Raw genomic sequence first — 24,272 nt, forward strand, 5'->3', positions numbered from 1 at the left:
ACAAGTTTTCTGGGATATAATCTACACGTTTGCCACCACCATTTAAACAATTAACACACAAAGGCTTCAAAATACAATTAACCTTCTAGTATAAGCATCGTTCACTATTTATAACACACATAGATTTAGTTCAGTGCAAGATCGCTAGTAAGCCCATCAAACAACTTTAATTGCTATAAAATATTCCGAATCATATTATTTTGTGGTGAGTTAAACGTAATTGATCTGAAAGTTTACATAGTAGTGCTTATTTTGCTCCAAAAAATGCTAGTGTTTAAACACAGTGAAATATGACGCTAACGTTGGTGAAAACAATGCCACGAGTGTTTCTCCGATTCGCAATGCTAACGACCCAAAAGAGGAGTATGTGATGACAGGTGGTCAAAAGGGGCATCCATTGTTAGAGCCGCTACAACGAAACTGATTAAGTTGTTGACTCGACCTTGCTCGGAGGGGAATACAGTTGGGGGTTGAGGCAAATTTGATGTTGGGGGGGCTTGGGATTGAAATTGATGAGGCTGACCCATCCTTATGTGATCGTGAAGGTTATGATGAGGATACCAAACTTCTTAAACACAAGCAATCTTTTTAACTATTAAGTCTTAACCTCAGCTCATTCAAGGCAAAAGAAAAAGAAAAAAAAAGAGACACAATTCTACAGATCAGTAACTTTCAAAGAAACAAGGAATCAAATTACGTATAATATTATATTCAGCGTGACGAAGAGTAGCACTGGCATGTTCTATAAGCGCTATAGATATAAGCATCATTTATTCAACTGGATAGAGCAAGAGCTTTGATGACAACTTCAAAACCTACTGGTCCATTGCTGGAAAGAGTTTCATGAATAGAAGACAACTGGCCCATTTTTAGGCGTATAACAGTCAAGAATGGTGAAGTACCACAGAGATAACACTCTGATTGTAAAGGTTTAGATACTCAGAAAGAGAAACACAACAACATCAGAAGCGATTAAATGGAAAACTACTCTCATATAATAAGGCATGTTAACCTAATATCAAAGAAACCATTGGAAGCTCTATCTAGTACATGAAACGGACAATACTGATTAGTATATATCAACAACGATGTAAAGAATTTAAAGCATGCATATGCTCTTGGTGTTCTCGTTAGTGTGCATATGCTTATGATTGTGATATTCTTGTCAGAAAACAATGCATCATGATTTAGGGCACATTAGATTTAGTCCATCCAAAAGAAGAACTCAAATAAATTGTGTTAACACAGTTAGAACCAAATCTTTTTCCAGATAAATTGTCAATAATCTGTTGAAACCAAATCTTTTCAAAATATGGAAGTTAGCATAGATGTTTTGTTTCTTCATATATTTTTTCCCTTTCAAAGACCTACTTAGTATCAGCAGCAAAATCAACGATCTCATGTTTGCTAACTAAAAAATAAAATGTCAACTTTACACAAATGTTGATTAGAATCATAGCAATCAAAGATAGATCTTTGGAAATCTTTGCTAACCAACATCCATATCAAAAGCAATTCTTATTTCAAGCTTGCCACAAAACTTGTTATTTTGCTAACCTATATTACATTAAATATGCAGTTTGTAGTTCTTATGGCTATTGGCAAAACCAAGTCTCATGCATAAGAATCAGGAATTCTCAACAAAGAGAAATGGATTCAAACCCAGATCTTAAATATAAGTGAAGCTAAACTCACCTGACTAAATCAACAATCTTAAAATTAGTCAGATACATACCACAGCGGCCAGCTCCAGTCAGCAGTCTCAGAAAGTCAAGTCTGCTATGTAATCACTAAATTATATAGAAAAAGAAAGCAACATATTCAACCAAATATTATTATCAATTTGTCATATAAAAAACAAATAAATGTATTCAAAATTGTTTTTCTTTTATCTTCTGAAGGAGGAATAAAATTACAAAGAGTGAGGAAGCAAGGTTAAATTGGAAGAATATCATTCACAAACTCTGCAGATGAATATACTTTAAACATTACAATGATAGAGCAGCTTACTTTATGTGTGTTTGGGTACACATCCATTGATCTCACACATGCATTTTTTATCGCTCCAAGGAGTAGCTTCTATATGTTCACTGTACATTTCCTTGGTTTTAGCGTGTATCCAGACACCTTATTTGTTTCCTTTCAAGAGAGCAGTATAAAAAGTTACTCCAATTTTTGGACATCTTGTGTTTCATGCATCCAGCAATGCACTGAAGCAATGTAAATTTGAGCAAAAAAATGGCTCAAACTACTGCCCTTTCTTTTGGGGGGAGGGAACGGACAAAGACTAAGAGCCTGTTTGTATTAAAAGCAGAATCGATTCCGTTGGCGGTGGAAAATTATCACTACCATTCAACTAATTTGGTGTATATTTTTGTTAAAAAAATATGCAGGCACCATCTTTCTGTTAAAATCAATTACACTACCTTAAATGTGTAATCAAACAGGCTCTAAGAGTGGTAACTTGAAGATTACATGCAAAATTCTTTTCGCCCACTAAAGTATGACCGCAATTTTAATAGTTGGAAATATTTATTTATGTCAACAGACTTAAAGAGCTAATGTTGTTTCCATTTTCCATTAAATTCCAACTGCATTACAATTAAGGGGGGATCAATCATCATGCTAAGCTGGCAAGAGAATACTACTACCACCCATAATATGCAAATACAAAGCAAGATACAATGTAAGAATAACTGATGACTTAGCTCCAACAAATTTAACCACTTCCAGTCCTTTATCCACAACCTCATCATGGACTTTACTGACACTCTTCTTGAACCCTTCCGATATTCTCCATAAAAAGAATGCCACGAATGACCTCACCGTTTCAAAAGTCACTCTCCCTGTGACATCAAGCACAAACCTTCGGTTAGCTGGCACCGAAAGTGTCGACTTAATCTGATCGAGCCACCGAACATCCTGAACTTGACTAACCGAGCTTCCAATTCTGAGCTGCTGAAGCAATGCGTCATGCTTTAGGCACCCATCCTCACTCATGGGAACAACAGAAGCCACAGATGAACTCGAATTCGACCGCACACTTGAATTTGTCAACACCTGGTGAGACGTCCTAACAAAAGTTTCAACAGCACCATTACACACAGAAACCAGAACGCCCTTCACCTTCTCCTGGTGCTTGGGATTCGACAATCCAGCAAACATTTCATCGTAGGTATTGACATCCATACTTTTATCAAGAAAAACAGCAACCGCAGTGCTCACAAAAACCTGTACACAATCCCCTATAAGCTTCCCACACCTTTCATCGCAAATCACATTCACCCATCCAGGAACGTCCAATTGAGATCGCTCATTCACTCTATCACCCACCGATTCAGCATTGACGAAACTCAAAACCAAGTTCCTCGCGAAGCTTCCAACCACAACGGACATAAAACCAGTTCCAGCCTTCGAGAAAAGCTTCTCCAACACCCTATCCGAAAAATCGGCGCTGATCTCAGAGCGATTGTTATCGTCACTCGCCTGTCTTTTATACCCTAGCAAAATCCCAAGCGTTAGAGCCTCAGAAACCCTAGCCAGCGAAGCGGAGAACTCATTCGAGGTTGCGAGTTTCGATAACTGTTTCAAACTGTTAGGGATTTGATCGGAATCTGAAGCGAGGAATTGGTTCAAATCATTGGAGATTAGATTGACAGTGTCCGCAGAATTAGAAATTAACTCGGCAACAGAAACGAAGGCTCTGAGGAGCTTCACGAAACGTTTCCGCTTCTGAGCTAGATACGGTGAATTGTAGGCCTTATATGCGCCGTAACCTGAAGCTCCGAACGCGGCAATAAGGAGAAGCCAGTTTTTGTTTCTTCGAGAAAAATCGAGACACTTCCTGAGAATCGGAAGGTCCATAGAAATCGGAAGGGGAAATGAAAACCCTAAGGGATGTGTCAGAAGGGCGAAGTTTGAAGTGAGGTTGGTTTTGGTAATGTAGTTAACTACGGACGTTGGATTGAAGGGGAAAATAAATAGCGAAGATGAAGGTAGCGAAAGCGAAGGGAAAGGGAAATAAATAGAGTTGATGGATTAGTTGAGGGGGAAATTGGTATCCGTTAAATGTAAATATTATAGTTCCTCTGACAATTTCTAACTTTGCTTTGGCTTAATCTTTTTCTTTTAACTGAGTTTTCAGTTAGCATTGAATCGTGTCAAGAAGGAAAATACCTTACAAGTTTCGATGTAACGATGCCCTGGGTTTTGTTCACCTTTTTGAAAAAGAGAGGAAGAAGACACGAAGACTTACCGGACCAATTGCCAGACACGGCGCCAAATAAGAGGTTGTTGAAGCTCTCGTCAATGCCCTCCCCGTGTTTGTCACAACGGCATGCAAAGTAAAAGATGGAACGCGTGATGCATAATAATAACCAAAAAATGAAATAAGGTTTTGTACATGTTTAATTAATTGTATATGTTTAATTCTCTTTGGTATTATTTTTTTCTAGACCATAACAATCCCTCACACGCCCAACTTTTTAACATTAAAGTGATCTACCTTCTTTTTTTTTATGGTTTTTTCATTGTAAAGCATCTTCACAAATAAATAAACATAGCTTAAGAAAGTTTTGGCCTTTCAAATACCCATGTATTCGCGTATGCATTGATGCTATTAATTGAAACTTATATATTATATCTTTAACTTTTTAATGTGTTTCCAAATATATGTTAAACGCGTGTAAATTTTATAAATAGCATAAATTTTTAAAATTACACGAGTGAATATATTTGTATTTTTTTAATAAAAAAAAGGGGTATGAATAAAAAGAATATAAAACGTAATATCGTCTACACTCTTGGCCTAAAATCAGATGGGTTGCTTGCATTTCGATATAACCTAATCCTCATATGGACTAAATTTTGGAAATATTGAATCCGTTTCTTTGGATTTTTAAATAAAATATTTTAAAAAACCACTTTTAGATTATTCTTTAACATTTGATTAAACTTTTTTTAAGATAAGATTTTCAAAATAATCAATTTTATACTTTTGTGAAGAAGTTATTTTAAGTATTGTTTTTCAATTATTTATTTTTAAAGACTATTTCAAGTAGCCATTTCAAATAAAAAGTGCTTTATATGATTGTAAACAAATACAATTCAATTTCTAGTTATACAAAAAATATTATCTTGTCAACTATTTATATAAAAATCTTTAAAAATTCAAATTTTTTTGTTTGACAAAAACAAGCCTCTCAAATATAAAAATGGCCCATTACCACGCTTCTCATCCTGGACCAAATAAAACAGCTTCTCACCATTGGCATGATCGCATTTCTTGGACGGACATGAGTAAGCACGACCCAAAAAGAAAACAGAAAAAACCTCATGAAAGGTTTGACGAAAAAGATAGCCTAATAAAAGGAGAACATTGTGTATGGCCTAGGTAACCATAATTTACTCGGGCTATAGATGCCCAAGGAAAACATTGGCATGTGTTACAAATTTCGTTTAAAAGAATTAGTTTTTCATTGTAAATGATATTTCAAAATAACTAAAGAAATTATTTTACATGCATTTAAGTTCAGGGAATACAAAGTAATTTAGAATAATATGTCATTTTAGTCATTCAAATTATAAATATCGGCCAATTAGTCCCCAAAGTTATGAAATAAAAAACCCCTAAAATTATTAAAATTCGTTTATTTTAATCTTTAAAATTACAAACACATAATTTAATCTTTAAAATTGTGACAAATTTTAATTCCTAAAATTGTATATGTGTTGGCACTAAAATAGTTGAATCTCTTTTTCATATTACCTTGTCAAATTTGTCTAACAACATATCAAAGGTGATAGATTAAATGCCAAAGTAACCTTTTTTATGTCAAAGAAAAAGTCTTGCTAACTAGTGTTTTTAGAGAATAAAAAAGGATATTTTTTTTATTGGAATTTACGTTAAATTGCAAAAAAAATCAGGAGAACAAGTGCATTTATTAGGTTCTCTGACAAAATATTTCTAACTTTAATTCCTTAATTTTACTAGTTAGCATTTACCATTTAAAAAAAAAAAAAAAAAACCATCATTGAAGTTTTACATCTAAAACGTCTGCTAGAGCGAATCAATTGCAGACCTCAGCACTGACCAAATAGGAGAGTTTGTTATTTGTGACACTGCCTACCAAAATATAAAACATAAGTACAATAGTACTCAGGTCTGTGTAAAAACTAGAGGGGATCCCTCTCCTAAATCAGTAACCTTCGACCTCTCATGTATTTGACCTGAACGCTTTACGCAGAGGAAAATCCGGCATAGGTATATACTCAACTCATCCCATTCGATCATTCAAAGTAATTCAAATCGTCACTTTATTGTTTTCAAACACAGTTGACAGCAAGGCCAATAAGGAGATCAAGCCAAAAAGAAAAAAGAGCGCATCCCAAACTCTACTACAGCCGCCTGAAAAAATATATATTTTTTTAAATAAAAATCAAACATGCAGGAGTCTATTTTTGACAGCAAACGAGATTTTATATACACTTCTTGCACCTATATGATGTACCTTCTGATACACGGCTGTCTCTCGAATTCTTGCACATATTTCGTCCCACATTCTCGTTTAGGGTCTTAATATTGGGGACTAAACATTGAATCACTGTCTTAGCTCCACTCTTTCCTTTTCATTTCAGTTGTTCCAAAACACAACATCCACCTGATAACCCATATCTAGCCTTGCAGCAAAAACGATGTAGGAAAAAAAAGGATTAACAAGTTCGTCTTAACTGCCTCAAATAGCATCACGGCATTTTAGTAGCTAAGTTCACCATTCATTATATACAAAAGAATGCTTCAGACACCAGTACTCATGCTTTTCCAAGCATTGGGCAACTCTATTTACTGGTCTTAGTTCTGAGTGAAGATCTAGTGGCCCTAAAATTACCACAATCGTGTTGTCAGGAGTCAAGTTTCACACCACCTTTGAACCTTTATTGGAACTAACAGGTTTAATGCCATAATCATCATCCTCGAGATCACTGAAAGATATGTCTTCTTCATTCACCATGGGATGAATTGTCCCACCATATTCCCCTAAATCAGAATCTTCCTCAGGCCATTCATCATCTTCGTCGTCATAGTCCTGAATAATGATTTGGGAGGGTCTTCTACATTTTAGATCCTTGCTGTCGTCAGTTTTCATGATTGAATTTTCCTCAATAACAGACTTGTCAATGAAATTTGTTCCAGAACTTTCAACTGTGTGCTTCTCAGTCACATAATTTGCCACCATGGATAAAGAGGTTATTCTACATTCATATGTCCGATTAGGCAAGTCATCAGAATACGCATCATCTAATAAGTTGGGGGTATAATCATCATGGTGCATATTGTCTCTTGGGTAGGAAGTACTTCTTCCAAAAATTTCAAATTCAGGCTTTGTTTGTTTCTGCAATTCCTGCATCCACATTGCTCTAGCTGCCATAACCTGCAAATGTTAAAACCAAGACTAAGACATTGGAAAGGTTCATCGACCCATTATGGTAGATGCAAAATACTAGCTGAATGTAGAAATACAGTTAAACTTTAGATATGAACATTAGAGTCCAATATTGTTGATCACTGAACCAATAAAAGCAAAGGAACACTTGAATAAATCTCGAGATATAGCAAATATTTTTTGTGGCTACACAATAAAAGATCCAATTTAGTCCAAACTTTTCTCTTTTCAAAATAGCCACAAACAATTCAAACTGGAAAGAGAAACAACTTCTGTATACCAAATTTTATTATTAACCATCCAATCATATAGCATAATTACAACGAGTCAAGAAGATAATAAAACATATGGGACTCTAACATAAAATTGCAGATATTTCTTGTCAAAGCTTGTTATTTGTCTATCTTTCAACTAAGAGAAATAATATTTGAGGAAAGTACATTATAAGTACTTATGGTATTATAATACCAATAACATGTGCCATCAACATTCACTGCAGATAAAAGGATTGTTAGCATCAGTGATAATGCCCTTCTCATAAGAGAGAATCATATGCAAATAAAAGGAATCAAAATTTTGCATTTTCCTCAGCATCAAACATTTCCCACCTGTCCTTACAAAATGAGAAGAAATTTTACAAAATAGAGCACAGAAGAAATAGAAATGTACTTATTGAAGTCCAACGAGACAGCAGAGAGAGTGTTGGACAGGTAATGAGAAAGTACAATTTTTGAAGCTCAAAAACATCTCCCAACTGACACAGAATGTTAAATATTCCTTAGATTATTGAGTATTTACTATAACAAAATCAGTACGGACTGAAGTGATTTCATGATTCATCTTGTTAAAAACACAAATCATACAGTGCAGAGTCACCCCACCACTAGTCATGAAAAAACAAGCTGGAATATCTAGACTTTTAAAATCTTGAAATTCTAGAATAAAATAAATCTGATTCATTGAGAATGACTTTGAATTGTATTCAACATATGATCCTTTTTCAGTTCAAATAATCAAATTCCACAATCTACAAAGTTGGGAAGTGAGCAACATGAACCAAAGGAATAATCACAACAGTAAGGTAACATTTGAACTCCATATTAAGCTTCATTTGTATCAGTTGCAAACAGAGGTTTGCCCAATAAGAAAAAAGGGAATGTTAGCAATTCACTCTGTAACACACCTCCTATTGTTAGCTAAAATTTATTGAAAATGACAAAAATCATGTGAGTCTCACTCTCAATTTAATATTTATCTCTCACACTATTGCGGTCTTTAGTTAATTTTAGCCAATAACAAAGATTGTATTAAAAAAAAAGTGTATTAGATAATGTGTTGCTAGCATTCCTCTAAGAAAAAATGTACTTTTGTCCAACAATATTGGAAATTGTGCTTATGTAAATTTCAGCCATTGGATCTACAGAATACGCTGATTGCAAAAACCCATGTAACTGACCTGTGGTGTGGACAAAATCCCTGCATCTTCTTTATTAAGTCTTGAATGCAAAAGTACAAAATAGACTTTCCAGAAGTAACTTTCACTCATATGGCAAGGACATAGTTCAATTCTGAGAGCAGCTAATCTAGGAGTTAGTCTTTCAATGACTGCGGCATGCTCTTGTTGTGCATCGGACACGTCAAAATCTAAATGCACAAAAAATGCATCATATAAAAAATCTCTAACCATGTAAGGGACCAAAAAAATTCAATTAAATCACGCAACAGGTTTACACTGTCATATGTTATTATCTAAGTTGAACAATTCACATTTAAAAGTGGTTATAACTACAAGCAATTTAAAATTCAAGTGCTTAATATGATCCACTGAAGAAGTTCTATCTTTATTTAGGGGAAGCAATGTGGAATTGATGAAGGTTACCATCTGTGTCGTCTTCCTCGTCAATAGGAAAATCCAACCACGTCTCGGGATGCATTGCGATATTCATGGCGAAGGCCAACACCTCTTCTGTAATTCCAACCGCACGTTCCGGTTCCTGATTTTCTTCGGAATCGGATCGGGACGAAACCGAATTCGGTTGAGGATGATCGGTGCGAACCGTTCCCTGTTCACCGTCGGTAGAGTGATTGGACATAATTGCGTCATCGAACTGTGGCTCTTCGTTTGGAGAAACAACGCGATGATCGGATTGGTTGGAAATGAATGGGGAAGGATCGGATTGAGAAGGCGTGGCAGTTGGGGGAGGAACAAGGAAAGAGGCCATTCCCCAAAATTGGCGAGTTAGGGCTTGCTTGATTTCGTCGAGGTCCTCAGTTGCGGAAGGAGCGGAAGAGGACGTTCCCCAAAATTGGCGGGTTAGGGTTTGCTTGATTTCGTTGAGGTCCTCTCTGACTCCAGCACGTCCTTGCGTTTCTTGATCTTCATTTTGTTCTTCTTCTTCCTGATGTATTTTTGATCGAATTGCATTGTCTCGTGAAGTAGGTGGATCGAGTACGACGTCGTTTTCAACGTCTCCATCGGCATCGAGTCGGAGAGAGTTTGCAAGGGAACGAGCGAGCCATGACATTTTCTCCTTCAAAAAAACAAACAAGGAGATCCTTGGAATGTGACCTGTGAAATGAAGAGCGTAAAGGGGATGGGCTGGGATGGGATCAGGTGTTTTATGCACTCCTGTGGTCTGTGGAAGTCTACCTTTGTTAGACACGTCGCTCTATTCTAAGTGGTTCACGGCTCTAACTAAATCCCAAATTAAACCGTTGGAACTTGGAATACAATTACACGAGACAAACAATATCATTTGCTCAATTAAAATTAGTATTACCATTGTTTTATTTTATTTTTGTTCAACTATAGTAGGATTTTTTATCTAAATAAAATAAAAAATTAAAATATTACGTATATATATCAAAATAAAAAGTTTTACAAAAATATTCTAATTTAAATTATATAAAAATCGATTAAAGTTAACTTTAATTCTAATATACAAGTCAATTTATGTTATTTTTAACATTATAATAAAGAAGTTTATTATAATTAATTTTAATTAAAAAATTAATTTAAATTATTTTTTAACAGTATAGTAAAAAAATCTTATAAGAAAGTTGATTATAATTAACTTTAATTAGACAAAATTTTTGATTTAAATTATTTTTTTCAGTGTAATGAAAAAATCGATTATAACATAAAAAAGTTAATTATAACTAATTTTAATTTAAAACGAGAATTCATGTATATTTTTTTTAGTTTGAATTATGTTTAGTGTATACATAATTTATATAATTTCTTTTAATCTTTTATTTAAATTATAAAAATAAATTTATTAATATTTTTATCTAATAATTTTACAAATTATTAGATAATATCAATATAAAATAATATTTTAAAAGATAAAATTTAAATTTTAAAGTACATGAAATTTAAATTCAAAAATATATAAAATTAAAATTTCAGTTATATTAATATGGATATAAATATTGTATATTTTAATTGATTGATAGTGTAATTATTTTATATAAATAATGCATCAAAATTAAAATATACTTAATGTTATCATATTTATGAAAATAATTATGATTGTCAAAATTAAACTATACTTAATATTACATTACAAAAAAATAATTTTAATCAATATTTTTTTAACTAAAGTCAATTATAATTGACTTCCTTGTATAACCGAAGTCGATTATAATTGAATTCTTTATTATCAAAAAATATTTAAATTAAAATTAATTATAATTGACTTCTTTATACATATGAAACTTATTATAATTAATTTTTTTTGTTGCACGGTCAAAAACTATTTAAATTTAAATTAATTTATGTATTAAAATTGAAGACAATTTTAATTGACTTTTATATTATTGAAATTAAGATATTTTTATAAAAAAAATTATTTTGCTATATATAAGTAATATTTAATTTTTTATTTTATTTAGATAAAAAATCGACTATAATATATTGTACATTACGCATCTGGATCGGTTGTTGTGCAACCTCCTGTAAAATATGGACATAATACAAGAAGCCCTTGGGCTTCTCCAACTTGATAACACAGGCACCAAAATTTTGGAGCTACAGTTGTTTTAAGAATTTGAGGTAACTTTACATATTTTAAAACAACGAGATTTATGGTTTTAAAAAAACCATTTTGAATTTTAAAAAAATGTTTTAAAATTTTTAAAAATAATTTATTTTATGAATTTTTATAAAAGATATAATTATTACAATGTTTTAATTATAGTATTTTAAAAAACAAATGACCCTTTATTAAAAAATAATTTAACTAAAGCAAGCAACTACTTTACTAGTGAACACTGATATTTATGTCTTCTTAAGGATCTATTAACACTTTTATTTATCAATTTATGTTTGTTTATCAGCTTAAATTTACAAAATCTTAAATTATCTTCAGTTCAATTTTTTTTATTAAAGTTCAAATAAGTATGTTAATATTTATTAATTACTCTTGCCTTTTTTTTCCCTAAACCATTCCCTCTATTCCTTACGTGATTTTAATATTTATTCTGTAGATGTAACCGGTTATTATTTTATATGAACACGAATTTAACACATCAGTAACAATAGTAATAATTTATTTTGATTATAATTATAGTTATGCTGCTCGACTCAAAACATAAATTTCAAAGAGATTTATTTAACACGGTGAAAATTACTCTACCCCACCAAATCTAGTGTAGAGGGACCAAAAAGTGGGGTTCAGAATAAAGTTGAGCATTACATTATCGTTTTCTATGACACTACAGTCCAGCTTTTGTAAGGATGTGCGGTTCGCTGTGTAACCTTTGCTTTCTGTTACTCTTCTTTGTTGCCTTTCCTTGAGAATAAGCATTTTTATGAATTTTTATCTTCTTTTATTCTCTTTTTCAATCCTCCTTTTTCCGAGGATATTCATCTTCCACTTATTTTATTACTCATTCTCCTTAAATCATAAAATCTATTTAATATTATTTTATTTTTAAAACAAAGACTCTATCATTTCTACAATTCCTGATTCTTTTATTATCATAAATCTATTTTTTTTTAAAACTTTATCTAATATCTTTGACTATTTTAGAATTTTTTAAGTCAATTTTTTAATTTTAAAATTGAAAATTTTAAAATTTTAAATTAATTTTTATCAATTATCTTGACTTCTTATAGTTAACCATTATCTTTATTTTTTATTTTAAAATTTTATTTTATTGCTTTAGAATGAGACTTAGATAAAATGATTTATTCACGTTAAATAACATTGATGATACTTAATATCTGTACTTAAATTTTGTTAAAAAAATGTAAAAAAAAAGACAAGGAAAAATAATGTCAGAGGGAAAAAAAACCCCTACAAGTCTACAGGAGGCTCAAATCAATGTACCAAAGAAAAATTTTAAGTTGACACTAGTGCAAAGTAAACGGAAGAAAAAAAAATATGATGAAAATTATGTTTCAAATGATATAAAAATATAATTTGAAGGAATAAAAACAAGCATAAAAGAGCCTTAAATCCTTAAAATTAAGTTGATATAAATTGAGATTTGAGTATGCTCACTCGATCAAGCATGCAGCGTAATCCTCAGCCACTAAAAAAAATTGACAGCATTATCAATTTCACATTTAAATAGATATAAATCTACGTTCAACTTCACGTTATTAATTATAACTTTTACATTAAATTTATATTTGTAAATTTTTTAAAATACACACAAAGAAAGCACACGACGACATGTGCCTCCTTCTCTTTTGCGTCAAAAGGGTCAAAACCAAACTGTGAGAAGGAAAAAAGGCAAAGGGAATGCTTGACGAACGAATTATAAACGAAAGAAACTAAAGTCAAAATATTTGCTGGCACTTAACCGAGGCCATTGGGTGTGCCTCGTGGGAAGCCTTTGAACAATTGAGCACTTTTGAAGGATAAGTATTCGTATGCAAGTTTATAACATACATAAAAAAGAAGAAAATCTCAATATTATTACAACTATTATTGTGTTTTATATATCTTCTTCTTTTTTTTCCTCACTGTCCAATAAGTATCTTTCATCTTTTTTGTTAAGAAGTGTCTTTCATCTTTAGTATCATAATATTTAACCATCCCAGTAACAAGTAACCACTATAAATCCCACACAAAATTAATTGGCAGAGAATGGATAATAAACTTGTATTATACAATCTTTTTTGTAGAATTTTTCGATCATAAAAAGAGATAAAAAAAATGTGAGAATTGTGAGATAAGATAAGCATAATAAAAGAGAGTTTTAAAAAATACTGTTTGAATATTACAATTGAAATGGATATTTAACCATCGTTCACGTACCGTGATCATGTCCCATCGTTTATCCCGAATAAACATTGCTTAAACCAAGCTCAGCATGAGAATGAATTCTACTAATCTCGCCTATTATTTCATCAAGAGCAACTTCATCTTTAAGTATTGAAGCATGCGACACCCCACCGATCTTGATCACTTTGAGGTATTGATTTCTCTCATCTTTCCATAGTGACTGAAGCGCCAACAAGCTCACATTGTTCACCGTTCCATCACCATCACCATAAGAAATTTCGGGTCGTTCATCAAAGTCACCGTTTCTGTAAAGCAAAATCTCCAAGGTTTTCACGCCCGTCCCTACAATACAAGTTATAGGCACTTCTGGTGCTTGAATGTTCCCTATCAAGGGTAGAATGCGAGTTTCATAAGGATACACCCCTTCAGGATAACCAATGTCTTTGAGAAAATCAGCCATATCATGCGCTGAATAGCTCTTATTTGGAGTGATCACTATTGGGTTTTGAGGACCAAAAATCATGGGGTTGGGCAAAAGCCATAGGTTGCTCTCAGAGCTTCTCTGTTCACCCCTCACTATCAAAGGGTCCACTAGGGGAACTCCAAGAGTGTTACCAGATGCAAAGGTGAACATTTCGTCTACAGCACCACCCCATGGAGCTGAAAGAGCTATGAAGTGTTTGATGAATTTGTTGCGCCAAGAGGGGGGGTTTCGATTCAGGAGTTGTAGGACAAATAGGCCTCCTAAGCTGTGGGAGAGAAGTATCACTGGCTTCCCACCATTGGAAGTGCTTGCTTCTTCTATCAAATTCTTAAGGTCTTTCAGGAACTCGGTGCCCACTTTTGAGGGGTGACCTTCGGCCGCTAGACCATATCGAAAATCATAGGGTGCTCCAAACAGAGTCTCACCATCGGTATAACCAAGCTTTTGTAATGAATCTACCAAGGGTGCCATGTATCCGGTGATAAGCCTATTCATGTAAACGTTATAAGGTACGTTTTATTAAGAAAAATGTAAGAAATACAAGTATTCCTGTAAACGTTATAAGACTTCTATATTTTAAATTTGGAGAAATGTTCGTTACTACAAATTCATTGTACGAATTATTATGAAACTTTTTAAAATTTAATATCTATCCAATAAAAACGGACTAACTGCCTAAAAAATCTTATTGAAATTTGAGGGGAAAATCCCAACAAGTAGCGATTAAAAAAAAAGAAAGAACGGACTTACTTCAAACGAGGATTGAGATAAAGAAGGGAGCGGGTGGAACCAAAGTGAGGGACCCGAGTCTGAACCCCAGGGGTATTGAAGTAATCATCGAGTTGAGGGTGGTAGTGAAGCATCATGCGGTCTGCAAAGCATTGAGTGAAAGGGGCGAGTAGAACGCTGGAATCAAACCATAGTCTGAACCATCCATTCTTCTGCTTGATAAGAGGGTACCATGATTCGCAAATAAAACTAGAGGGCTTGTACTCATGCGTCAATCTGGCTTCTAGTTGGTTCCCTCCATTACCAGGTACTAGAATCAACGGATGCAGGTTGCCGCTAGTGCTAATTGCTCCACACGTGCAAAGCAATGACAGCATCACAACCACTGTCACTGTGTGTTCCTTCATCACAATTTTATGAATAATAACAATGGATTGAAATACCTACCCTACCCCTTTTGGCTTCTGGGATTTGTTTTTTGTGATCCTGTACTGCGGATTGCGGGGGGGATATACTGGGGATGAAGAGGAAAAGTGTAGCCTTTGGTGTGGTGGAGATTTTTTTCAACTTAATAATAATGTGAAAGAAATTGGGCAGCTAAGGTGCCACGTTGTCACTTGTTTATTACCTATCATTCGTTCTTCTTCCTGTCGGGGTCAAAGAAAACCGTTCATTTTTTGGGTCACGGTCAGACTAAATTTGTAAGGCCTCAAGGGATCCATTAAGGCCCAAAGGCTAACAAAACGCTTTTCAGAATTTTTTTCCAAAAAAAGGTTAAGGGATGCCAAAAAATGAACTTTTTGAGGGAAATGAAAATGGAATTTACTGATTCGTACAATAACTTTTTAATATTTTCGTAAAAACTTAATATATTCACCTTATGTGGCGGAAACAAAAGTAAAAAAAATTATGAAGATAATTCAATCTTAAAAAGTAACTGTCTAATTTTAAACAAAGCTTATTAAAAATAATTAAACATTGAATACGAATGACTACGCCGTCTACGCGATTTCTGTATCATATATAAGTAGCTATTTGTGTTTAGTTTTAGTCTGTATAGATTGAACAGGTTTCTCTGCTGCTGATGGTGTGCCCTAGTTTTTTTTTTTTTGGTGTTTCATAGTTTTTAAATGCTTCCTATTTCGTTTTGAATTTGTTGACTTACTTTTTCGTTTGTTAGAAGTATTTCTACTCCAACGTGTGGTGGTGGTTAGTTGTCACGGTCTCTTGTTATTATTAAAATCTATTGCTACAGTGGCAACCTTTTCAGTGTATCGACTAATCAAATATAACCGTGAAAAAATAACAATTAAATATATGTTTTAAAATAAATAGAAAATATATATATGACGTCTCTTTCAAATATTATTTTTAGAATATTTACATTTATTTTAGTTTGAAAAGAGAAATAAAGGCTTAAACATATGACATGTCAAATATAATAATTTATACATGGAATTCAAAATTTATATATATTATCACTGACAATTTTTGAAATTTTATATATTTTTTATTTTTTTCTAAAATACCATATTTTAATAATTGTTTTCCATATAAAAAAAATTGCTCCTAAGAAATCGGCCAACTTTATTTTAACCTGCACACAGAAGATGTGTTTTCTATCTTTCATTTATAATTAAAATAATTGCTTTGAATGTGTCAGATCAACACAGGCTTATGCCGGATCAGCATATTCTACATCGTTAATTTGTTTTAAAAAAGGTTTTTTTTAATTCGTCCCAAAAACTGGGCCGAAATTAAAATACCCTTTATAGGAATATATGGTTAAGTTTGAAATTTAAGTCAATGACAATGATTCAGTGACAACAAGAAAATATGCTGCATTTATCGGTATTTTTCAATTAACTTGAGGTCACTGCATTTATCGGTATTAATTGACATGCGTCGATTTTTAGTTATTGTCTTCAGTCAACAATTTACTTTCTTAATTATAGAGAAAAGTTGTTTAGTCCCTTATTTTTTAATTAAAAATATATTTTTGTTAACGTCAGCATTCAGAATTTATTTTCAATATTTATTTTTATATATAGTTGTTATATAATAAATTTTATTCAATAAAAATAATTATTTTTAATGGCTTAAAATCGATTCATAAAATTAATATTGAATTTTTTAAAAATAATATCTGCATTTAATAATATTTATCAATTATTCAGGGAATGAGAAAATTCGAACATTACGTTACTGCCTGGAATACTATTAATTGACATAAGTTGTAGGTTTTATTTGGTCGTCGATCAATATTCAGTTATTTAAGTGAATTGGACTTGGTATATCTTCAATATACAGGACTATAAAAATGTGATATTTTCTTATATCATTGACTATTCGCAATTTCTTAATAGTATTATTAAGTATATATTTTATTTATATTGGTGTTTTTTTAACGCACAGATTCTTATATTTTACTTAAAAAATACTAAACTGTGTATTTAACGCTTTAAAAGTTTATTTGATAATTGATTTGGTTATTAGAAAATTTTACTATCAAATAAGTCTATGATACTAAAATAGTTGTTATAAATTAAATTAATATTTTTTTTATTTGCGTCATCTAATTTTTATAAAATAATATTGTAAATGTTTTTTAAAAATTAATTAATATTTTAGTTAAAAAATATTAGAAACCAACTTATAAAGATTATTGATATATATAACAAAAAAAAGAAAGATTATTGATATATCTTGTTTGTCATATATTGTAATTGCCGTATTATAACAAAATGACTATATTATAACTATATATTACTGTTTAAATTATCTACGTCAGATCTTATTAAAATCTATTATACACGAATGAGATGCTTAATATTATTAAATTTATTTAAGACTATGCACATTTTTAAAAAATAAAATGAACACAAAACATATTTATAAAAATAAAAAAATATACTTTAACTAAAATGGAGAATTGATTTGGAGGTTGAAATTTGAAAAGTTATTGAATGAGGAGGGCTACAATTATTGGGAATTCTGAGTTTAGTTGTTGGTTAGATAGTGGTACAAAATCTTCAACGACATAATTCTTTTTAGTTGTCAAGGGCAGCCTTCTATTTCTTCTAGAAGACTCGAGCCTCCTGTTTATACTCGTTTTCAATGTCACAGCTTAATTCTTGCTTCATCTTTTTTACATGTTATTTAAAAATATTTTCTCTTTCAGTACTCTTTATAAAAAAATAAATTAAATATTTTACTAGTTTTAATTATAAAAAACATACAATATATTTAAAATATATTGATTATTAAATTGTTTATACTTTTATTTTCTTATTAAATATATATTTACAAGATAATAAATATACTAATTATATTATTTAATATCATAAATATTTTTTAATAGAAATTATATTTATGAAAAATATATTTGAATTAATTATTTTTTCAATATTTATAATTTAATTATTTGTTTCTTATAAATAGAATTAGAAGAAGTATTATATGTCAAATTATGAAATTTATAAAATTTTAAAATTTTTAATTGATATTTTTTATATAAAACTAGTTAATTTTTAAGTTCAATTATTTATTTAAAAACTGTTAATGACAACTTTTAAATTTCACGTTAAAAAAACCTAATTTACATTCGCAGAGGTTAGCTAATTTTCTACGGTTCTAAAAGATTTACCGTTTGAATATAGACATTTATTCTCGTGATCTGAATAATATTGAACAAAATTAGAAATTAACATTTATTAAATAAAAACAATTATAAATTACAGTAAAGCAAGATAAAAAAAAAAAAGTATCCAATGTATAGATGTTCGTTATTTTCTACGTTTTCAAGAGTAAACAACTTCCACGGGGCTAATTTTTATATTTTATCACGGATTAAATATAAAATCAATTTTTATTAATAAATTATTCTTGAACCCATTTCAGTAATTTACAACAATAAAATTAATAAAATAGAAACAAAATAAAATTTAAACATATTTATCATAGTATAAAAATTACAAAGTTTTGCTAAATTAAAAGAGAAAAAGGAAAACAGAAAAAAAAGTTAGTTGACAAAAAAATTGCATAGATATAAAAAGTATTAAACGTAATTTTGATGGTATCAATATTAAAAAATGTTAAATTAAATTAAATTATTTATTTACAAGTTGTATAATATTTCACTGAAATCATTAAAAAAATAGTTTCATATCCTGTTATATGTACGAATGTCGTGTTTATTTGAAGCTGTTCGGCAGTTTATTTTACCGCGCGCTGTTTTGTTTTCTTTATTCCCCTCTTATAGAGTTATAGTCCCATGTACGGTGTGCGCCCAAAAAATATCTTAATAAAAAACTGAAATCAACGTTAATTCATATCCAAAACGAAAACGTGTTGTGCATCCCCTTTCATATTATATCACAGTAATTATTACGACAGAAAATAATTGCTTACCACACAAATATTTATTAATAACCAAAAAATCAATTCGTAAATATCCACGTTTCTTTAATTATGCTAGACAGAGGGAAAGCATGTTCAATAAATTGATTCATAGTATAAATAAGTCAGAAATTGGTGTTGAAATGGCACCGGTCCTTCTAATCCAAGCCACCTTTTACTTTTCCGGAGACCAAAAAGAAACAAAAAATTGAACAACTTGATGACCCAATATAATAATAACATAAGGTAACGCGCTGCAGCCTTTGATCTTATCTTTTTGTTTTCTGATGTGGTGTGCTCTGAAAAAGTCCGTGTGATATTCAGTTTCTTACCCACCTTCCTCTCTAACGCAACTCAACTTGTCGCTGACCACTACAAAAACCATTCCCTTCTTTCTTTAACCCACTTACCATTATCTCATAAACCGTAGCACCTTCATCTAAAATTTTGATTTTTTAATTACAAGGTTGTGTGCTTTTTCATTTTTTTATAGATTCTGTAGTTAGAGATGAGGAAGGGGAAACAGCAGAAGCAGAACAAGTTGGTGTGGATCATAACAACACCAATAAGAGTTTTGGGGAAAGCAAGGGACATGTATGTTCGAAGCATAACGAAGTGCGGTCACAGCATGAACTATAGCAACCCCGTTGATGCTGCTGGCAGATTCGAGGCTTTGCCCAGAAGCTACAGTGCTGCCACGTCACGCTCTGATAACGAGGATTTTGCCGAGCTTCTGAGAGCAGCTTCCGCCAGGACTTTGGTCAACAGAATTGATGTCGATTTGGCCCTCAAACAGCAGGCATCGGCCCAGCCCGTTTCGTCGAATGGGTTGCCCAAGTCCACCAGTGTTGGTATGGGCCGGATCGATGAGGATAAGCCTTTTGATTTGGGTGAAGGGGGTCTTAATGGTATGCCCAATTCGTATCCCAGAAGTAGAAGCTACGCTGTTGGAAAGACTAGTGGTGTTTTGTGAATTCTGATTTGATTCAATTTCTCTGAATGAATGAATGAAGGAATGCGTTCTCAGAGAGATGTTCATTTCTGAGGATTTGATTGATATTTTATTTAATTGGAATATCTTGTGATTTGGTTTTTCATTTTGGGTGGTCTGTAAATTGAAAGGAATGTTTTGCGTAACAATTTTGATATATAAACATTGCAACAGTATTAATATTTGTTTAATATACAATGTTTATGAACTATTTTTCATTGTGTGAAGTGTTTTTTTTTTCTCAGTGTCTCTCTAATAGAAATGCCGAGTAAAAATACCTTAGAAACAAACGCAAAGCATGCTTAATGTTTTTGTTTAACAATTAAACAAATAGTTGATGGTAATTTAAAATGTTTCTATTTGTTTTTCTTGCATGGATTTTGCTTTTATGGATGGCGAAAGAGAATTAAGATTATGAAACTCGTTATTAATTGGTGTCTCTTCAGTGGAAGATAGTAGTTGGGAAGAACGAGTCCATTTAGAAGAAAACAGAATAATAATGCTAAAAAGTTGTATGTTGGTAGGTGAAAACTATAAATGAAACAACTGAGTTTCTGACTTCCGTCCATAGCATTTAGGACGGCGATGTCTAAAGGGTCAATCGAGTTTATTCAGCTCCATATCCAACGGGATGAGCATAAAATTAAAAGACTCTTGTTTTTTTAAGGTTAAGTTTCAACATTTTAATAATAATAATAATTTTTTATTACATTAAAGATATATAAATATAATAAAAAATTATTATAATTTTTTGTTTAAATTATAAGTGTCTTTTACTAGATATGAACAATTTTAGTGGTGGGTTAGGAAATAACAGTTCATTTGAGTACATTTAAATTTTATTATAATAAAAATTTAAAAAAAGTTGGTAAAAAATATTTTTTAAAATATCTTTTTGTTGTTTGTTACAAAGAGATCTTAAATAAAATTAAGCCTTATACTTAAAAAGAATTTTTAAATTTATTAACTACTAAACTCATTGTCATGCTTCAAAGGTTAAAAATGATTTCAAATCTAAATATTAAATATTTTTTATGTTATTTTAATACAACAAAATTATAAATTTTATAATAAAAATTATTTTATTTTTCTACAGGTATGCTAAATTTATTTAAGATGTAAATAAGTGATTAAGAAAAAGCTTTCAAATAACTATCAAACATATTTTGCGTGAATATAATACGTGTTCTAATTTTTTTAGCTAATTTTTTATATTGTAATTTTAAAAATTGAGTTTCATCTTGTAACTTAAAATTTCAAAACTAATAACAGGAAGTCACATATTTTAAATTGTATTTTTTTTATCTTTTTCTTTTATTTATTAATTTACTTTCTTCTAAAAATATATATGTCTTGTAACATTTACTTTTAGGTTTTTTTTTTAAAGATGTACTTGTTTTTTCTCATAATATTAATTATTTTGAAAAAATCTTAAATTACAAGCGTTAATCATTTTGATTTTATAAAAAAATCATTTAATTTATAATTTTTAAAACTTAATATACTCTAGTATTTTAAATTTTCTTATTATCATAAATACTTTTTTAAAATTAAGAATATAAATGATACTTTTATAATAATTTTAAATAAATAATGCTTATAATTTTAAACATTAGCACCAGAGTTTACTCTAATAACTTAAATAAGACAATTTTTGCATTCCAAACGGCAAGATAAATAAATATTTTTTTTATATATAAAAGTATTTGTAAATATAAAAAATAAATAAAGGATAAAAATCTCTTTACTTTCTTAAAATATAATCATAATTACATTTTTATCTTTATTTTTATTATTCAATGGATTTTAGAAGTCCAAAAATAAAACAATAAACTAGATAAATAACCTAAGCCAAAAAATTTAAGGAAATCTAGCCTTAAAAAGGTTCTAAAGAAAATGGGCTATATCAAAAACAATAAGATAACTAAACTTTACACTCTAACTCAATTATCCAATTAGCATATTAATTAGCTTATCTTAAAAGGTAATTAAATCTACAAATTTGATATTTCTGGGGAGGTTTTTAATTTTCTTAACAACAAAAAACAACTGATTATTATTCTAAACATTAATAATTAAAGAAATAATTTCCTTACGGTCTCACTTAATCTAAATAACATAAAAATTCCTTAATAAAATTAGTTTAAGACTCTAAAATATTCTCCAAAGCTCAGCTGGAGAGCAGAAATGGAAGGAATTGTAAAAATTGGCAATGAAAGAGCCTTTGTGATCATGGATAAGACCACACACTCAATCATAAGTGCATTTTTCACTCTCGTATATCAACTTATACACATTACACCTGCATTTTACGCAATTTTTTTTGTAACTGCACTTTTTCATCCAGTTTATTAGTTAATTTTAACATAATAAAGGATACAAACTAAACTCGTAATTTTGTACAGATAAAATATTTTTAAAAGATAAACAGTCCTTTATTATACTGTTGATCAGAAGACAAGGATTATAATAGAATTGTTGTTTACCAATAAATGAATTTCTTGAATCATCTTATCTTTAAGCATGTTTGCTGTTGGAATAAAAACAACAAAGGAAAAAATCACAAAAGAACAAGTAGAAAAACTTTTCATTCTTATTTGAACCACCAAACAAAATAGCCTTATTTGATTCTGTTGATTTAGACTCACCTGAGAAAAAGGATCAAGTTCACAAACAATGATATATCGAATCGCCCTATCTTGTAACTTGTTCGTTCGACATAGTTGAGAGTAATTGGGCCTTTTCTATTCCTTGGTTACGGGGGAACAATTGAAGAAGGTCTGAATAATAATAAAAAACGAAATGAAGCCTTCGGTGTTAAAAGAAAAAAAAAAAAAAAAAACTAAAAGGAAAGGTTAAAAAAATAATCACGTGTTTTTTTAACATCTATGAAGTTAACAGAAATTTGGAGGGCAAAAAGAAAGTGCGATCAAATATGTTAAATATACGTGTAATTTGCTGAATCTGATATATCAAAATGGAAAGTGCAATTAAAATGATGAAATGAGGTGTGGGGTCGGGGTGTCGATTCAACCCAAACTTACACTATTCATCAATTAAGTAAATCCAGTTAATAATACATTCCTAGATTTTTGTGAATTTCTTTGATAAAATAAAGAGGGTGGTAATACTTTCTCTCGTAACATTTAATAACTTTCTTTTGTATAATTTGATTCTAAAATTAACCATTAAATTATAGATTTTAATCACATATATTATGGGTGCAAAATTTGGGGTTTAGGGTTTATATATATACTTTTAAAATTTATAAAAATAAAGACTCTTTTTTATAACAATTTTACAAACATTTAATTTTAACAAAATCGTACACAAATAATTGAGATAATATATATATATATATATATATATATATATATATAAGATTTAAATGTTAAGTGTTTTATTTTTTGTTTAGAATACGATAATCTATTTAAATAAAATATCTCTACATTTCTTTCACTTTTTTTTTTCCTTAATTTCTCTTTTGTTATATTATATCACATCATATTCTTTTTTTTTTAATAGGTATATGCAAGGCTCAAAGTGTACAACCATTTTTCATTTCTTTTAATTTTTATCCTCGAGTCAGAGCCATTTTTCTCTTTCCAATTACATTAACTCAAACTCAAAATTAGATTGCTATAGGACCTATAAGTTTGAGAAAATATTATATACTGATAATTATGATTACTCTAATATCTTAAAAATTAAAAAATATTTATATATTTTTTTAAATAAATGACTAACTTCACTATCTATTAATATAAAATTAATAATAATAATAATTATTATTTTACATGCCATTGTTTTGCTTTGAACAGCTTTCATAATATTTTACTTTATAAATGGACCAGGATAAACCAAAATATTGTCTTTATTAGTTAGGCAGATTGATTGGGTATTGATTTTTATATAAACAAAATCAACTTAAGATAACTAAGCAATACCTTTTAATCATGGCATGGCACTAATTTTTATATGAACTCTAAAGG

The 24,272-nt window shown here is 30.5% G+C and overlaps 4 protein-coding genes across 5 annotated transcripts; 1 reads left to right on the top strand and 3 right to left on the bottom strand.

Moving 5' to 3' along the window:
* Positions 1 to 765: 765 nt before the first annotated feature.
* Positions 766 to 4,309, bottom strand: LOC113865388 (protein PHLOEM PROTEIN 2-LIKE A10-like). 2 transcript variants are annotated; one of them, XM_027499892.1, is made up of 2 exons: positions 3,038 to 4,208; positions 2,079 to 2,950 (listed from the first exon to the last, which is right to left on the bottom strand). In XM_027499892.1, the coding sequence occupies exons 1-2, from the start codon at positions 3,862 to 3,864 to the stop codon at positions 2,626 to 2,628; spliced, it is 1,152 nt and encodes a 383-aa protein (XP_027355693.1). In that variant the 5' UTR covers positions 3,865 to 4,208; the 3' UTR covers positions 2,079 to 2,625. The 2 variants fall into 2 exon arrangements, with proteins under 2 accessions (XP_027355692.1, XP_027355693.1); XM_027499891.1 differs by having other exon boundaries at positions 766 to 4,309.
* A 1,955-nt stretch (positions 4,310 to 6,264) lies between these two features.
* On the bottom strand, positions 6,265 to 10,122 carry LOC113865198. Its single transcript, XM_027499604.1, has 3 exons — positions 9,322 to 10,122; positions 8,899 to 9,086; positions 6,265 to 7,430 (listed from the first exon to the last, which is right to left on the bottom strand). Exons 1-3 carry the CDS (start codon positions 9,965 to 9,967, stop codon positions 6,915 to 6,917), a joined length of 1,350 nt encoding a protein of 449 aa, XP_027355405.1. The 5' UTR covers positions 9,968 to 10,122; the 3' UTR covers positions 6,265 to 6,914.
* A 3,385-nt stretch (positions 10,123 to 13,507) lies between these two features.
* On the bottom strand, positions 13,508 to 15,457 carry LOC113864905 (lecithin-cholesterol acyltransferase-like 1). Its single transcript, XM_027499131.1, has 2 exons — positions 14,913 to 15,457; positions 13,508 to 14,649 (listed from the first exon to the last, which is right to left on the bottom strand). Exons 1-2 carry the CDS (start codon positions 15,296 to 15,298, stop codon positions 13,731 to 13,733), a joined length of 1,305 nt encoding a protein of 434 aa, XP_027354932.1. The 5' UTR covers positions 15,299 to 15,457; the 3' UTR covers positions 13,508 to 13,730.
* Positions 15,458 to 19,443: 3,986 nt separating this feature from the next.
* Positions 19,444 to 20,640, top strand: LOC113865760. Its single transcript, XM_027500498.1, has one exon. It carries the CDS (start codon positions 19,798 to 19,800, stop codon positions 20,260 to 20,262), a length of 465 nt encoding a protein of 154 aa, XP_027356299.1. The 5' UTR covers positions 19,444 to 19,797; the 3' UTR covers positions 20,263 to 20,640.
* The last annotated feature ends 3,632 nt before the right edge of the window (positions 20,641 to 24,272 follow it).

Source organism: Abrus precatorius, unplaced genomic scaffold, assembly GCF_003935025.1.
Source record: "Abrus precatorius isolate BTA unplaced genomic scaffold, Abrus_2018 Scaffold4, whole genome shotgun sequence".
NCBI lineage: Eukaryota > Viridiplantae > Streptophyta > Magnoliopsida > Fabales > Fabaceae > Abrus > Abrus precatorius.